This window comes from Chenopodium quinoa, unplaced genomic scaffold, assembly GCF_001683475.1.
Source record: "Chenopodium quinoa cultivar QQ74 unplaced genomic scaffold, ASM168347v1, whole genome shotgun sequence".
Lineage (NCBI taxonomy): Eukaryota > Viridiplantae > Streptophyta > Magnoliopsida > Caryophyllales > Amaranthaceae > Chenopodium > Chenopodium quinoa.
In genome coordinates, this window is record NW_018745410.1 from 6431642 (window position 1) to 6449943 (window position 18302).

The window sequence follows — 18302 nt, forward strand, 5'->3', positions numbered from 1 at the left end:
CACATAGATGAGAGTTGAATGTGTGAGCACTAGTCTTGAATTCTATATACTCTTGTGGTTTGCTCTATTTGACAATTGTTAGGAAAGATTGGTAGTTGGATGGATTTGATTGGTTGACTTTGATACATGTTTGTCAAATTTACCATGAATTATATTTATTAATTTAAATTGTTTTTGGGATGAAGTATTGATTTATTTATTCATTGCTTTGCTTAGTGACAAGCAAAGGTTTAGGTTGAGGGAGTTTGATGAGTGTATATATATATATATTTTTATTCCCCGTCCCACGGTCATATTTGTGCTTATTTGAGCTTTACGGAGTTATTTTTATTACTAATATATGTTTTCTAATGTTTTTGTAGGTTTGGTATTATTTTATAGGAATTTGCAGATTTATGATAATTTCTCCGAGCTAATTAAACCACTACGAAGATATTAGAGTCAGAGCGTATTTTATGACCGTATATTTAAAGTCCAAGACCGAGTTAAAGAAATTTAGTTCGGTGATTAAGGACTCCATTTATGAAGAGGTCCAAGATTTTACAAGATTATACAAGTTATTATTACGGACCAAGCAAGTGAAGAAACTGGGGCTAATAATCTCTAAAAGCCCAAATTGAAACCTTTTGGACGTAATAAATAAATGGGCCCAATCGGGCAGCAACTGGCTGGGTTAGATGAGGCACGTTTAAGCTGATGGGCTCGATTTCCTTGGGCCTTACTCCAGCTTTCCTTTAGTCGGCTTCCGACTTTAGTGGCCTTCAGATTCACGCAGCTTTTGGGCTATTTTTCCTTATAAAAAGGATAGAGTATTAGGGGGGAGGTTAGGTAAGCTTTCTATTATTTTAGTTCTTTATTTGTTACCTAGGCTTTTCTTTAGTTTTAGTTCAAGTGGAATTTGATTGTTTATTTTTAGGAGTTAACTTTAGTTTTTAGTTTCCAGTATTTACGCAACTTTTGATATTTGTTTTTCATAGTTTAACTTATTTAGTTTATTGGTTTTCGTGACGATAATTTCATTATTTGTAAGTTTAATTTTTGGTTCTTTGTTTTGATTATAGTTTATTTTGGTTGCTTTCGTGTTAGTTTCTTTATTATTGTTTTCTATATGCTTAATTTAATTGTTTTATTTAATTGTTTATTAATCATACTTTCTTTAATTAGGTTAGTTTTAATTATGCATGAGTAGTTTAATTATAGGGTTCTTGGGGATCCATGATTAATATAAAAGGTTAATTTATTATTGTTGATTGTCAATGTTTTTGGTTAATTTCCTATTGATTGATTTAATACTATGCAATTAGATTAGCGCTGGTTTAATTGTATGATTTATGCAATATTGATTCGAGATTCGAGAGATGAGAATTGATGTTTAGGATTAGTGTCAATAGGCAGGTAAATTTATAAATGGTTACATCAAGATTTGAGAGATGCGATTTAATACCGATAGATTAATTCTGTGATTGTAATACGTAGTGAAAGCCCTTTATTATGATCTGATTAATTGATGCATTGATGATTGATTAGTATGTTTTTCCCTGGAATATTATTTATTGGTGAACCTATGCCCTAGGTCTTTTATTCATTGTTTTCTCTTTACTCTTAATCTCAGTAGTTTAATTTCCTTTGATTATAATATATTGGTTACTTTACAATTTAGATTGCTTTAATTAATTAGGAATAAAAAGACTTGTTTCCCTGTGGATTCGGCCCTACTTCCCTATCTATTATTTAGTTAGTGGTTTTAGGAATTACTTTTCATTAGGTGATACGACTTTAGCCTGTCAACACCTTTGGGGCTTATCTAGGGTCTTGAGCCTTTATCCCCTTCTTATTTAAACCTTTAGCCTAACCACATTACAACCCTTAAAAAGACCTTTTGGAGGTATACACATACTTGTGCGAGGTTCGGCTAGAGCTATGTTTGGCCTGATTCCTAACGGATACGTAGGCAATCTCACATCGAGGTGCAGCCGTAATAAACATGCATTCATATTCACATTCACAAACTAACACCATGATCATATCAAAGGATCTCCAATGCTCATCCCTATTCACTTAGAGCTAGACTTGGGGGCTTGATCCCTACATCATTAGCCTACCCAACCTAAGAGTCACCACCATTTGACTCTTTTTAATATATCTTTCCACACACTTAGCCCTTGCGGCCTAACCTTAGTGTCACTTTTAGACACTGCACAGATTGACCAAATAGTCCTTCCCTTAGGAACCCTTTGTCATGAAATCTTAACACAACGCTGAAGCATGCCTTGTCATATCAATAACAATCTTCATTGCATCACAAAGTATGAAGTACTTAGCCTCCGCGCTTAAGTCACCTAAATACTTTCATTATCAAGTCAACTAGGATAGTCTAAGATGTTACAATCCTTGTACTGTAAGAGAGAACGTTAATGGATTAAGCCCATTCAACATGCACCTTCAAAAATTTCGCTTCTTTCTTTTTTCACGTCTTTCTTTTTCGGGAGAAAGTCAGTACCCTCCACAAAAAATGACGGAAATTTTTGTTTTTTTTTGCATTTTTCGAGTCGCACGATTACATTACAATGCACACACGAGTCATTGATAAGTGACTTTTATGTCACTGGGTGTTTATTAAGTCATTTTCCGGCTTATTTTCCAATAATTTAGCTTATTTTATCCTTTATTTCTATTATTTGCTTATTCTTGTCTTTTATCTTTATTTTTAGTATTTTTTAATTTTTAATAGTTTTTAGTTATTTTCGTTTTTTTAGTTAATAATTTCTAGCTTCTCTCTTTTTCTTATTAATTTTAGTTTAACATTTTATTTTTATTTGTTTTATTTTATTTTATTTCCGATTACCCTCGTGTTTAGTTTTGTTTGTAGGAACATTCGGGTCGAGGGTTGGTTATAATCAAAGTCATGTTCGAAAGTCCAAGGTCAAATGTTCTAACGAGCAAAGTCAAACTCCCTCACTCCCTTGCCAAATGCCAAGCTGATGCCCTCTTGCTAGCAGCTTATCATACACCACTCTCTCACCTATCCTCTACCACAATCGGCACTAACAACAACACGCTACTTCCCCTACTCCATCTTCCAACCACCTGCGAGCACAACCACACCTCACACCACTTCGCAACCTCCCCTGCTCTCTTCTACACCACCTACGCCTCCAGCCAAAACCCACGCAAACGCCACTCACGCAGCAACTGCTAGCCGTTTTAACAACAATAACAGCAGTAACGCTTCCCAGCCAAAACTCACACCCGCCGCACCTATCACCAGTAGCCTCCACCATTCAGAGAAGCCGCGTCAATCGAGTCTCACAAATCGCAAAAACGGCAGCGAGGAGAAACCCAGACTAACGCGGGCGCGACCTTAGGTCGTTTCACCCCTTGCTAATTTTTGGTAGATGGCTGGGAGATGCCTAGCCGCGGCCGCTCCAAGTTTCGCGTGTGAAACTGTACGGAATTAATGAAATTGGACGGCTGCATTGAGTCGAATTAATGGCTCCGATTTGATGATGATTGAAAATGAAGCTTTTGAAGCCGTCTGATTTGATGATGGATGCTTGCGATGGTGGTGATGATGGTTGTTCGATGATGATGAAATAAGAGAAGCCACGAAATGGGTGGATTACGTGGGTCTGATGGGATTTTGGTTTTATTTTTCCTTTTTATTTTCTAATAATTTTATTTTTATTTATTTTTCTTTTCTTTATTTTCTTTTCTTTTCTTTTCTTTTATTTCTCTTTTTCTTTTATTTTATTAAAGCTTGTTTTTATTACCCATTTTTTGGTTAATACTCTCTTTAACTTTTAATTGGCCTCTTTTATTTTTGTCTCTCTTAGGGTTATATTAGGATTTCCTCTCTCTAGTTAGGATTAGTTTTAGAGAGAGAAAGCTTGGATTTTTCATGGAGTTTTGGGATTTTGAAGAAGCAATTTGTGGATTTTTCTTCTCATCTATTTAATGAGTCTTCCTAACTTTCTCTCACCTTAATTGCTTTCATTTATTATTGTTTTTGCTAATTTGTTTGTTGATTTGAGTAGATTAATTAGTTTAGGGCTTGTTTGACATTGTTTTTTATTTTCGGTTTTCAGATTTTTTGAAAACAAAAAATCAAAAACAAGAAACAAGAAAAAGGTGTTTCCACTTTTCTGTTGTCAGTTTTCAAAATTATCATATATTTAATAAATTTGACTAATTTTTTATTCATTATATTACATATATCATATGATTTTGGAAAACAAAAAACCAAAAAACAGAAAACCACAGCGATGCCAAACAAACCCTTAGTTGTTTGGTTCTTGCTTTTAATCTTGTTTTACCTTGTTTTCCTTGTTTTTGTTCATCATGTTAGCTTAGATTTTGTTCTAGGGAAATGAATGAAGGTTATGTTAATAAATTGAATGATTGATTGTGATTAGTATGAAATTGTTTCTTGATTATTGTGTATGGATGATGCTTTTATGGATTAAAATCTTTTTAGCTAATTGATTCTATGCTCTTAATTGTGCTTTCAATCAATTGTGCGAAAGTGAGTTGTTTGAGAGCCCTAAATTATTCCATACCTTTGCTAGGCTAGTTGCACGAGAGTGAATTAGTTTAGTAGAATGATTAACATGCTTAATTGTGCCAGAGTGAGTTAATTGTGTTAATTGTGTTAATTGTTCCTAATTGAGGTCATTTTCATCTAATTGTATGATGTTGTTAAATGCATTGATGTAATTGGATTCCACTTTCCCTAGTTTTAGTTGTTTGTTATAAGTAGTCGTTAGTTTAATCTCTCTCTATTTCACAACCTTTCCTACTAGTCTAATTTGCATAAACTGATACACTTAGTCTTCGTGGTTCGACCCTTTACTTGCCATTAACTAGTTTGGTGTAAGTTTAGGTATTATAAATTTCTAATTTGGTTAGGGTTAGTAGTCGCAACGACCTACTTTCACCCTTCAATCAAATTTTTGCACCGTTGTCGGGGACTAAGGCATTCATTAGTTTGTGTTGATTAGATTAGCTATGTTCTTGTATATTATTTGATTTTTGTTTGCTTTTCTTTGTTCTTTGTATAAAAATGGTATGCTTATCTTTTCCTCAATTTGATGGTGAACCCTTCTACGCTTACTTTGAAAGACTAGATGGTTTCCTTAGTTACCGTGGGTGCTCTCTTAGTGATGCTTGTGGTATAGCTTATTGGGGCATGAATGAGTATACTAGGGGAATGGTTGAGGGCATGAATAATGGTAGATTCCATCATTTGTCTATGCATGATGCTTGGAATTTCTTCACTTGGCTCGCTAGAGATTCTTATGATAGAGAATGTAATTTATCTTGTTTTGATTCTCAATGTCAAGATTCTTTTAATTTTTGCATGAATTTTCTTGATGCTTCTAATGTGCCTTGTGATGATCCAAATATGAATGTTGACCCCTTTCCCTCTTATTCTCATTGTGATGATGTTTGTGCTAATTTTAATGATTTGCAATTTGATTTTGATCATGAACCTTAACTCGATAATATCGATGCCTAAATTCTTTCTCAAATGCAATATCTCACCCAACAACTCCAAGAGCTTAAAGAGGATGAAAAAATTGAGAGAAGTGAGGCTTGCTCAAGTAATGAGTGCTAAGATTGATTTAGATGGATGTGAGGCACCTCACTTAGAGTGTGAGAGTGTTTTTGAGGATGATGTGGGCCAAGGGTGTGAAGGTGAGGGAAGATTTTCTTGTGATGAGAGGATTTTTGAGGATTTTGATCCTTTTCATTCCCAGAGCTTGAATGCCATCCTTCCCCTTATTCACCCCCTTTGAGAGCTTCCCTTATGAGGATGTGAGTGAGCCTTCTTCATGTTTGAATGAGGGAGTTCATGAGGATGATGATGGTGAGTTTGAGCTACCAAGAGAGGTTGAGAGTCCCTTGAGTGGTGGTGGAGGAGTGGAGAATGAAGAAAATGTCGATTTTGAGGATTCAAACCCCCTTCCCCATGTTTATGAGTCTACTTTGTATGCTTGTGACCCTTTTATCCATGAGTCTTTGGACTCTTTTGAGGCTATTTCTAGTATATTCATTGAAGGAATAACAAAGCATTATAACTTTTTGAGAAAATTCATTGGCAATGCCTCATGGGAAAGGGATGAGTTTGAGAGAAACCTATATCCTTTCATGCATGGTTTAGAGACTCTAGGCTTTGAGGATCTCGAGGGAGTTGTTGTTCATCGTTGTTGTAACACCCCAATAATTCTCCCTTTTTCAAACCACTTACTTTAAATAAAAATAGAGGAGAACCATTGGCATATTACCGCCACGTGTTAAAACGTTAAGGCTTTATCAAAGTATTGCAGCGGAAATCCAACTTAAATATTAAAATAATATAATTTAGAAATCCAATAAGTCAAAGCTTACAAATTGGAACCATAAAGGCCCTTATTAAAACTAAACCAATACTCAAAATCTCAAAACATAATTAAAATAGTAAAACATAAATAAGTTCAACACAAAGAACGAATACTCTCAATCACACCAATCCCTTGACAATGCGTATGTCAAATCCCCGAACTCCACATCATCAAGCTAACTTGTGCAATACTGCTCCCCAATAATACAAGTGTAATAATTGGAACATCACAGGGTCATTGAAAGGCGAAGGCCATGACCAAAGAAAACACACAAAAGCACGCAATCAGCAAAGCTGAGTACATACAAGCTACAACACACAAAACCTGACATGCTCAACTAATTAAAGTAAATAAACATACAACTTGAATTCATTAATCAAGACTCCACACTTAAACAATTCAATCGACTCATCATACTTTGCTAATCAATTCCAAACACTTGACTCTTTATATTTAATTTAATTTATTTAGTTTGGAGTAAGCAATAGACGAGGTTGTCCAATCCACCAAATCATTTTGCTCCCAAATGACCATTTAAAATAAAAGTTTAGCGCGATGCAAGAATGGGTGCGACTCCATTCTCACAAAGTTAGTCTAGGATCCCATCTAACTTTCATTATAAAATAAAAATATAAATACCAAAAGATAAGAGGACATGTTGATCAAACAAGCCTTGGAAAGCCACGGGCTACCAACGTGTACCCCAACCCATAATTGTCAATACTCTAGAAGTGCACGCTTTCCAGAGTTTTATTGCTCATCCATGTTTCACTTTACGTGATTACAATTTTAATTAATAGCCGACTCAATCAAATAAACCATACATAACAATCATACATCAATTCATTTTTAATCTTATTTAGGACAATGGTGATCACATCACAAATTGACCTTTAATTCCATTACACTTCTAAATTATCCAAAATTGTTGAACATAGCCAACTCACCTAGCCATTCGGCTTAATCCACCTTTACTCAACATACTTAAAGTCATGATTGAGTAATAAATAAATAAATAATAACCTTGTGGAATAATTAATAAATTCATTCCACTTAAACCATTCAATTCCAACCCTTTAATAATCCAAACATGGTTAATAAACCAATCCAATAAAATATGCTTGTATCGACATTCCATACAAACAATTAATCCAATATAATTCAACATGTTTGCATCCATAATTCCATACAAACATAATCAATTCACCAAAACTTTTCTCATAAACATAAGCTCATGAATTAAATCAATGTGTAACCAAACAATTTCCATCCAAGTGTTCCCTAATCATGAAACTAAGTTCTTTTCTTTGGTACCTAAACATGATACTACTTACAACAAAGTAGACATGTACGTACCTCGTGTAAACAATCCTTTGTGCCACTTTTAATCACTTAAAAGTCTCATAAGAAATAATCACTTCCTAGAAAACAAGCAACAACAATAAATTAATACTTAACCAAATTTCCAGCAATATAATTTAGATTAAATGTCCTTAAAACTCCATTAAAACATGTTTTTATGGTTAATTAATCATTATAAATACAATAAGAACAAAAGCCCCAAATTAATTGCTCATTAGAACCCTAAAATCCCAATTTGATTAAATTAAAACCTTATAAATTATAAAATATGAAAATATATAACACAATTAAAATCTGAAATTATAGGTTTAAGCTATCAAAAACATGATTTTAATACTAAAAATATAATCTTTATACTACAAAATCAAAACCCCAAAACAATTAAATCAATTCTAAGAAAAACTAAGAATAGAACAAAGGAGGAGGAAAAGGGGCAACCACGGTGGGCCACGGCTGGGCTGGTGGGTCGCCGGCGGCGGGCCGCAGTGTGGCAGCGGCGGCAGGCGGCAGCAACACTTGGGGGCGGCAGTGAAGTCTTTCTCACGTGAAGGAGGAAGGAAAGAAAGAAAAAGAAAAGAAAGAAAAAGGAAAAAGAAAAGAAAAGAAAAGAAAAGAAAAGAAGGAAAAAGAAAAATAAGAGGAAAAAGAAAAATAAGAGGAAAATAAGAAAATAAAATAAAGAGGAGAGAAAATAAGACTAACCTTTTTGTGTGGGGAATAATTTAGGGATTTATGGGTTATTTGTAGGAGAGAGAGTGGTGTAAGGTAAGTTGTAAGATTGGGCCTCATAAAATTAATGGGCCAATCAAGTATGTAAAATGAGTTTGGCTTTGTTTATTTGGACATGAATTATAGAATGAAGGTATATATAAAAATTTGTACCAAAATAATTTTCGACCCAAATTAAAAATTGAAACTTTTGAAATTAAATTCCGGAAAAATACAAATAAATATTATAAATAATATATAATTTCATTTATAATATATTTAAAAATATGGGGGATTACAATCTACCCCTCTTAAAAGAAGTTTTGTCCTAAAACTTAGCACAAAATCCATTAAATTGCAAAACATTTGCATAAAATCCTTTCAAAATTTTCAAAATTATGTTGCTGGAATTCCAATTGTGTCATAATATCGACACTAATGACTCATCACCATCCCAATTTACGCATTTCACTAGATACGTAAACAAAAAAATAGCTATGAAAAGCATGAAAACACCATAAAATAACATAAAATTGGGCAAAAAGCGCGAAATGATACGCATTCTACCCCCCTTAAAGAACAAGAGTTACGCCCTCGTAACTCACCTCATTAAATAACTCATGATATCTCTTTATCATATAATCCTCGGCCTCTCAAGGGCTCATTTTCCTCAAAATTCGAGTATACCAAAATATCATCAATAAAAACAACTACAAACTTACTCATGAAATACTCAGTTCATCAAGTCTATAAAGATTGCAGGTGTGTTGGTCAACCAATCTATTCCCAAAATGACATCAAGGTCACCCAACTCAAATTCTATAAGATCAAATGGAAAATCAGTCTCTCTAATCCTCAATGGTTATCCCTTATGCATCTTGGTGCACCTCAAAACTTCACCAGGAGGCAAACTAATAGGCAAGTCAATCGGATTCGGTTTAACTAGTCTTTATTGTTTCACAAAAGAACTATAAATAAAAGAATAGGTGGCTCCAGAATCAAATAAAGCTTTAATAGAAATAGAATGAATAGAAAAGTTACCAGTGACAACATCAGAAGACCTTTCAGCTTCCTTCTTGTTCATCACAGACAAACGACCTGTAGTGACACCCTTTCCTTGATTCCCGGAGTTGTTGTTGCCAACATTTCCGTTCTTTCCATTCCCATTATAACCATTCGAATTCTCTTTTTGATTGCTTGTTGGAGTAAACTTGTTCCCATTCCCTTGTAGCTTTAGTTTGGAGAAACACTTAAACTCCCTATGGCCTTTCTTTTTACAGAACCTACACACAACCAAGTTCCCATCACAATCTTTTCCAGGATGATCCTCGCCACATCTCTTGCAGTTGTAATGCCTTTCAGCTTGGCCATTAGGTCTAGAAGATCCTCCATTGTTTTGAACATTCCTATTCTGAAAATTCTCGTTCCTCGGCTTCTTGGAGTTACCTTGGTCACTCGAATTCCCAAAATCCTTACGCTTTTCTCCAACACTTCCACTCTCAGGTGCACTCCTGACATTCAAGCTGTACAGGTGCGCTGCCCTCCCATACACCTTATCAAGAGTCTTAAAAGTCTTTCCAGCCAAGTCCTTTTGTAACTGCTTAGTCAAACCTTGCTCAAATCTTTGAGGTTTCAACTCCTCAGTAGGCACTACTTCAGGAGCAAACCTCGATAAGTTCATAAACTTGTTATAGTACTCAATAATCGACATATTGTTCATTTGCAGATTGATAAACTCTTGAGCCTTTTGTTTCCTTAAGAATGGTGGATAGAACTTCTCCCTTAGTTTGGTTTTGAAAGTCTCCCAACCAAAATTAGCCTCAGCACGAAGCACGTTTCCATTATCCCTCCACCAAATATCTGCCTCTTCCTTCAAATACATGGCAGCTTGATCCACTCTCATATTCACAGGACAATTCAAAGCAGCAAAAATCTTATTAAACTCCCTAATCCAGTTCTCTAGAAAAGTTGGGTCTCCACCTCCCTCAAAGTATGGTGGTTTGACTTGGGCAATCTTCTTAAACATCTCACCCGCAGGATTGGGATTATCATTGCGGTTTTGGTTCAAGTTCTCAGCTAGAAGCCCAATAGCATCAGCTAAAGCATCGTTGTTAGCCATCCTCCTTCTCTGCCTAGAAATGTAACACACTCTCAGGCCGACATCAACACGAGAGAACTCACTTGCTCAATAAATCACATTCATAATCATCAAACATATATATTAAGGTAGAAAGGTGGACACGGCCACACAATCGCCCCTAATAAATCACGTTTAAAGGAAATGATTATTTAATTTTAATCATTCCTACGCACACAAAAATTAAACAAAATAACTCCCTTGATTAAATCCCTTCCTAAATCCAAGCATTAAGTAAATAATATAATTAAATAAACACATTATAATAATCACATAATTACATGCTTCACGTAAAGTTAATTTACACATATCCTATAGCACAAATCATCACATATAGTTCCATATTACGTGCTTTAAACCTTAAACATGATACTAAGTGATCACTCAAGTAGCACCAATAAAACAAACACAATTAAATAACTTGCATAATCACTTCATACAATAATAAAAAGACAAAAGAATTAATTACAATGCATATACAAAGAAATAATCTATCCTATACGCCCTTTCTAAAGCTACCCAAATCTCACCGATAAAATGAAACAAGCAAGGAAGTTAAGAAAATAAAATAAATAAATAAATTAATTTTATTTCAAAGTAAATGAATAAATAATTCAAAAATTAGTTAAAATAAACAATTTTTTATTTTTATTTATTTATTTATTTATTTTTTTTTTATAAATGCCGAATCAAATAATTAAAAAAAAATTAGATTAAACTTTAAATAAGTAGATAAAACGAAACTCATTAGATTTAAAACGTTAGGCGCCTAAAAACTTTAAAATTGGCTTTAGTGGTAATTAAATCTAACCTAAGCTCTGATACCACTTTGTAACACCCCAATAATTCTCCCTTTTTCAAACCACTTACTTTAAATAAAAATAGAGGAGAACCATTGGCATATTACCGCCACGTGTTAAAACGTTAAGGCTTTATCAAAGTATTGCAGCGGAAATCCAACTTAAATATTAAAATAATATAATTTAGAAATCCAATAAGTCAAAGCTTACAAATTGGAACCATAAAGGCCCTTATTAAAACTAAACCAATACTCAAAATCTCAAAACATAATTAAAATAGTAAAACATAAATAAGTTCAACACAAAGAACGAATACTCTCAATCACACCAATCCCTTGACAATGCGTATGTCAAATCCCCGAACTCCACATCATCAAGCTAACTTGTGCAATACTGCTCCTCAATAATACAAGTGTAATAATTGGAACATCACAGGGTCATTGAAAGGCGAAGGCCATGACCAAAGAAAACACACAAAAGCACGCAATCAGCAAAGCTGAGTACATACAAGCTACAACACACAAAACCTGACATGCTCAACTAATTAAAGTAAATAAACATACAACTTGAATTCATTAATCAAGACTCCACACTTAAACAATTCAATCGACTCATCATACTTTGCTAATCAATTCCAAACACTTGACTCTTTATATTTAATTTAATTTATTTAGTTTGGAGTAAGCAATAGACGAGGTTGTCCAATCCACCAAATCATTTTGGTCCCAAATGACCATTTAAAATAAAAGTTTAGCGCGATGCAAGAATGGGCGCGACTCCATCCTCACAAAGTTAGTCTAGGATCCCATCTAACTTTCATTATAAAATAAAAATGTAAATACCAAAAGAGAAGAGGACATGTTGATCAAACAAGCCTCGGAAAGCCACGGGCTACCACCGTGTATCCCAACCCATAATTATCAATACTCTAGAAGTGCACGCTTTCCAGAGTTTTATTGCTCATCCATGTTTCACTTTACGTGATTACAATTTTAATTAATAGCCGACTCAATCAAGTAGACCATGCATAACAATCATACATCAATTCATTTTTAATCTTATTTAGGACAATGGTGATCACATCACAAATTGACCTTTAATTCCATTAAACTTATAAATTAACCAAAATTGTTGAATATAGTCAACTCACCTAGCCATTCGGCTTAATCCACCTTTACTCAACATACTTATAAGTCATGATTGAGTAATAAGTAAATAAATAATAACCTTATGGAATAATTAATAAATTCATTCCACTTAATCCATTCAATTCCAACCCTTTAATAATCCAAACATGGTTAATAAACCAATCCAATAAAATATGCTTGTATCGACATTCCATACAAACAATTAATCCAATATAATTCAACATGTTTGCATTCATAATTTCATACAAACAGAATCAATTCACCAAAACATGTCTCATAAACATAAGCACATGAATTAAATCAATGTGTAACCAAACAATTTCCATCCAAGTGTTCCCTAATCATGAAACTAAGTTCTTTTCTTTGGTACCTAAACATGATACTACTTACAACGAAGTAGATATGTACGTACCTTATGTAAACAATCCTTTGTTCCACTTTTAATCACTTAAAAGTCTCCTAAGAAATAATCACTTCCTAGAAAACAAGCAACAACAATAAATTAATACTTAACCAAATTTCCAGCAATATAATTTAGATTAAATGTCCTTAAAACTCCATTAAAAACATGTTTTTTATGGTTAATTAATCATTATAAATACAATAGGAACAAAAGCCCTAAATTAATTGCTCATTAGAACCCTAAAATCCCAATTTGATTAAATTAAAACCCTAGGTTTATAAATTATAAAATCTTAAAATATATAACACAATTAAAAACTCAAATTATAGGTTTAAACTATCAAAAACATGATTTTAATACTAAAAATATAATCTTTATACTACAAAATCAAAACCCCAAAACAATTAAATCAATTCTAAGAAAAACTAAGAATAGAACAAAGGAGGAGGAAAAGGGGCAGCCACGGTGGGCCACGACTGGGCTGGTAGGTCGCCGGCGGTGGGCGGCAGTGTGGCAGCGGCGGAAGGCGGCAACAACACTTGGGGCGGCAGTGAAGTCTTTCTCACGTGAAGGAGGAAGGAAAGAAAGAAAAAGAAAGAAAAAGAAAAGAAAGAAAAAGGAAAAAGAAAAGAAAAGAAAAGAAAAGAAAAGAAAAGAAAATAAGAGGAAAAAGAAAAATAAGAATAAAATAAGAAAATAAAATAAAGAGGAGAGAAAATAAGACTAACCTTTTTGTGTGGTGAAAAATTTGGGGATGTATGGGGTATTTATAGGAGAGAGAGTGGTGTAGGGTAAGTTGTAAGATTGGGCCTCATAAAATTAATGGGCCAATCAAGTATGTAAAATGAGTTTGGCTTTGTTTATTTGGACATGAATTATAGAATGAAGGTATGTATAAAAATTTGTACCAAAATAATTTTCGACCTAAATTAAAAATTGAAACTTTTGAAATTAAATTCCGGAAAAATAAAAATAAATATTATAAATAATATATAATTTCATTTATAATATATTTAAAAATATGGGGGATTACAGTTGTGATAGAGAGGAGGATGAGGTTATTTCTCTAAGAGAGGTTTTGTTTTAGGGAGATGTGAGTCATGAGTGTTCATGTGAGGATTCTATGATCGATTTTCATGCCCTCATATATTGGGGATGTGAGGCTTTGTGAGTCCATTGTTTCTCCTTCCCTTCCTCGTGTCTCTTTTTCAAAGAAATTCGACCACATCCCTACTATCCTATGTTCCACCCATATTTTGTCTTAAAGCCTATTGAGGACCCTCTCTTCTTTGATGAGACTCTTCCTTTTCATCCTCCCATTATTGAGGAAATGGGTGATTGTGCCACCCAAAATGATTTAGAGGAGGTTTTGCCTTTTTCTTCTTTTTATTCTTCTTACTTTCTTGATTTTTCTTTTGATTTTTATTCTTTCTTTTGGCATCTTCCTCCTCACTTACGTGCAATAATCTTTTTGCACGTCCTCCTTCCTTCATTTGCCTACTTGTTATCCTATGATATGTGTATTAGTGCATTTGATAAGCTCTTGTGTTCGTTGCAATATTATTTACTAGAGTGGTCTCGCTTGGACGTTAAACAAGCCTTTCTCGGGAAGTAACCTGTGGTTTTTATTGATTTCATTTTCTTTTCTTTTTAGATTATATTTTCTCTCATGGAAATGTTTGTGTGTCCCTTGCTAGGTACATGACTTGATATACTCTTATACTTTGGTTTGGATCAAGAAGCAAGGAAGTTTGATGCCTATTTTTGCTAGCACATGGAAACCAAGATGCAATTCAAGAGAAAATTGGCTTTGAAAGGTTAAATTGGGTCATTTGCGGGTATTTATACCCACCAATATCCGATAATATCTTTCCTAGATCTTTCTCTAAGGGTTGGTGACTTGTTGGACATGTGTTGGTTTGTTGGGTTGATCACTTTCTTTTCCCCTCCCATGGACTCTTTGGTTTATTTTTAAGCATATTGTCTCATTCAAGCTTGGGGGAGGGTATTCTATCATGTTTGGTGGGATGTTGATTCATATATGTCGTGCACTCGAGTATATGCATTTCCATGTCTTTTCTTATATTTTGAAAAGTCCAAAAAGATTTTGTTTACTTTCAAGGTAATTTCGGCACAATGTGTTTTGTTAATTCTTGTTTTGTCTATATTGTTTTGGGACTTGAATCCTTGAATGTTTTTCTTCCTTAGTGGTAAATGTGTGCACGGTTTGAGAGTTTGGTTGACTCTAGGATACTATATGCTAAGGTAGCCGGTTTAAGAACTTTTAGGGGTCCATGAAGCCTTAGTTCACGGGAATGTGGTAAGATGGAGTAGCTTTCTCTAGTGGATTTGAAACCCTTAGTTGGTATTTGTTTAGTTATAATCCCTTGTGAGCTCCATTTGTTCTAGCCTTCATCACGTTGTTGAGCGGCAATTTAGGATCCTTGGCTATGCATGTCTCCTTGTTTTGACCTCTAGCTCCCAAGATCGTGACCGAGCTACGCTAGGGGAGGAAAAGGGCACCTTTCTCATTTTTCATTATTTTTTTTATGTTTTGTTACAAATTTGGTTTATTATTTTGCATCCACCTACTTGCTAACCAATTTGAGCCTAATTTTCCCTTTCTTATCTTAACCACATTACAAACCCAATGGCCTACGTTTACCAACCCTTTTAGGTAGTGAAGCATTGACATGTGAGTTTTGAGTTTTGAGGGTGTTGAATATGAACAAGACATTTTGAGAATTGGTTTAAGTACGGTATTGAAAGTAGAGCTTGAAAAGAATATGCAAGAAAAGTTTAAAAAGAAAGATGCAATTTAAGAAAATCAAATGAAATTTCAAGAAAAAGCCGTCCATAGTCAAAAAAGGCAAGGACACCAAATAATAGCTATAAAAAATAAAATAAAATAAAAAACCAAAAACCAAAAAAAATTGGAAAAGAAACAAACAACACAAAAATATTTTAGTTGGTTTCGTTTTTCTTCCCTTGTTTAAGCATTGGGGACAATGCATAGTTCAAGCTTGGGGGGGGGGGCATTCCTTCATTTTTGTATATATTGTGTGTTGGCGTTGAGTAAGCTTGGGGGAAAGGGCATTATTGGTATTTTTGTTTTATGATTGGTGACTTCTTGAGTTTGTTTTTGAGAGTAGGCCACACTTTTGCTTCACTTAGGAAATATAACCAAAATTTTCAAATTTTTACCCCGCCTTTACCCTTAGCCTTACGTTACAACCCATGAAAAGACCCTTAGACTTTAGTGGGGTTAGGTCAAAGAACGGTGGAGGGAGATAGATTTCAAACCTATGGAGAGAGTATGCATAGTTGAGATATCGGGATTACCTTCTCAAAGTTTTTCATTTCTTTACCTTTTTCCGGTTCCTTTGAGGAATCATGAGAAGCTAGCTTAAGGGTTGATTTGAACCTAGTGGAGAGAACGCGGCCCGATTGGTTGGGGCTAGGGTTGATTGAGTCCTCATTATTTCTCTATGCTTAGCATATGTTATGTTTCAATCAACCATTGACATCTTGGAACGTGCGTATATTTGTCTATTTAGAAAGGTTTACATTCATTGGTGCTTGTTCTTATCGCTTGTCCAAAGAACTTTGTGTTTTCTTTCTCTTTTTATGTTTCTTTTTCTTTTCATTTTATTGGCTTGCCTTGATTTTTGTCAAGAGTTGTGGGTTAAGCTCTTAGGAAACCCTCACGACGCGAGAGCACACTCGTCCTCTAGAGCGATCTAGAGGTTTAAAGGGCTTGTCTTTAGTTGCTAAAAATGACCGTGATTCCTACGAAAGTGAGTTAGTGTACATTCTGATTCTCCTTTAAATAGTGTCTTAGCTTTGCTTGAATAATTCACATTCCTTCTCTCGTGTTTCATGTTAATTTGCTCGAGGACGAGCAAAAGGTTAGCTTGAGGGAGTATGATAAGTGACTTTTATGTCAATTCTAGGGTGTTTATTGAGTCATTTTCCGGCTTATTTTCCTATAATTTATTTCATTTTATCCTTTATTTCTATTATTTGCTTATTTTCGTCTTTTATCTTTATTTTGAGTATTTTTGTAGTTTTTAATAGCTTTTAGTTTATTTTCGTTTTTTTAGTTAATAATTTCTAGCTTCTCTCTTTTTCTTATTTATTTTAGTTCACTATTTTATTTTATTTTATTTTATTTTCGATTACCCTCGTATTTGGTTTTGTTTGTAGGAACGTTCGGGTCGACGCTTGGTTATAACAAAAAACTATAGGGAATATTTCAAGCATTATACCTAGCTTGAACCCCACTGTGATCATATACTAAAGTACGGTGGCGTCCGAAGGGAAAGAAGATAGAGCAAAAGAGTCGCCAACAAGATTTAGGAACTTGTAAACCGTTCACAAAGTGAAGGTTACACCCCTTAACGATCCAAGAGATCGTCAACTCCAATAGGTCTTGAACCATGACTGGTAGTTCGGGGATGAAGGTACAAATCCAACCTAAAAGAGATTGAACCTGCCCTAACAATAGGCCTCTACTTTATTCTGATCGTATTCATGTGTGCTTTCTGACTAACATACAAGCAATAGGATTAACCCTAAACCTGTTTATTTATGTTAGTTGAATATTAATGCACAAACAAAACTATTATTGGTGATCGCTTGAATTATAATCAAATTCACCCTAAGCAAGATTATTACTTATCTTATTAAGCGTGATTACAAGTACAAATTCCCTTTAAACATGCATAAAAGGTGTGATCAAGCAATAACAATAAAAATCAAGCAAAATAATAATCATTATAAATTAATTATGATCATAAAATTATAATAACAATAATAATAATAAGAATAATAATAATAATAATAATAATAATAATATATATCATCAAGCAACATAAATAATAATAATAATTATAAAAATAATAATCATGTTAAAGCATAACAATAGCAAGATCCTAGGCATGATACTAACAAGATTAATAACAAACCCTAGCATGTCATTAAGCAATAATAAATCAAAGCTTTAGCCCTAACATGATACTAACATGAACATTAGGAAAGAAAATAGGAAGCATCGCAGGGATCACAATTGTCATATTTGATATTAGAAATTATAGTTGTTACCCTAAACATGATACTAGGAATCAATAAAACATCCTAACATGATACTAGGAATCAAAATAACAATCTAAACATGATTTCTATATCATAATATCAATAAATCAATTAAATCACTTACTTGGATGCCTCGTACCTCTTTCTAATAACAAAATACACGCGTTATTAACTTCAAGGAAAATATAAAACAACAATTAAATTAAATAATTAAAATAGAGATTAGGGAACAAACCCTCAGAAATATCAAACCTTTCACGTCTAAGGCGA

At 33.8% G+C, this 18302-nt stretch overlaps 1 protein-coding gene across 1 annotated transcript; it reads right to left on the reverse strand.

Annotated features, from left to right (window-relative positions):
* Nucleotides 1-9399: 9399 nt before the first annotated feature.
* LOC110713286 lies at nucleotides 9400-10569 on the reverse strand. Its single transcript, XM_021891745.1, has one exon. The coding sequence runs from the start codon at nucleotides 10567-10569 to the stop codon at nucleotides 9400-9402; it is 1170 nt and encodes a 389-aa protein (XP_021747437.1).
* Nucleotides 10570-18302: the final 7733 nt, after the last annotated feature.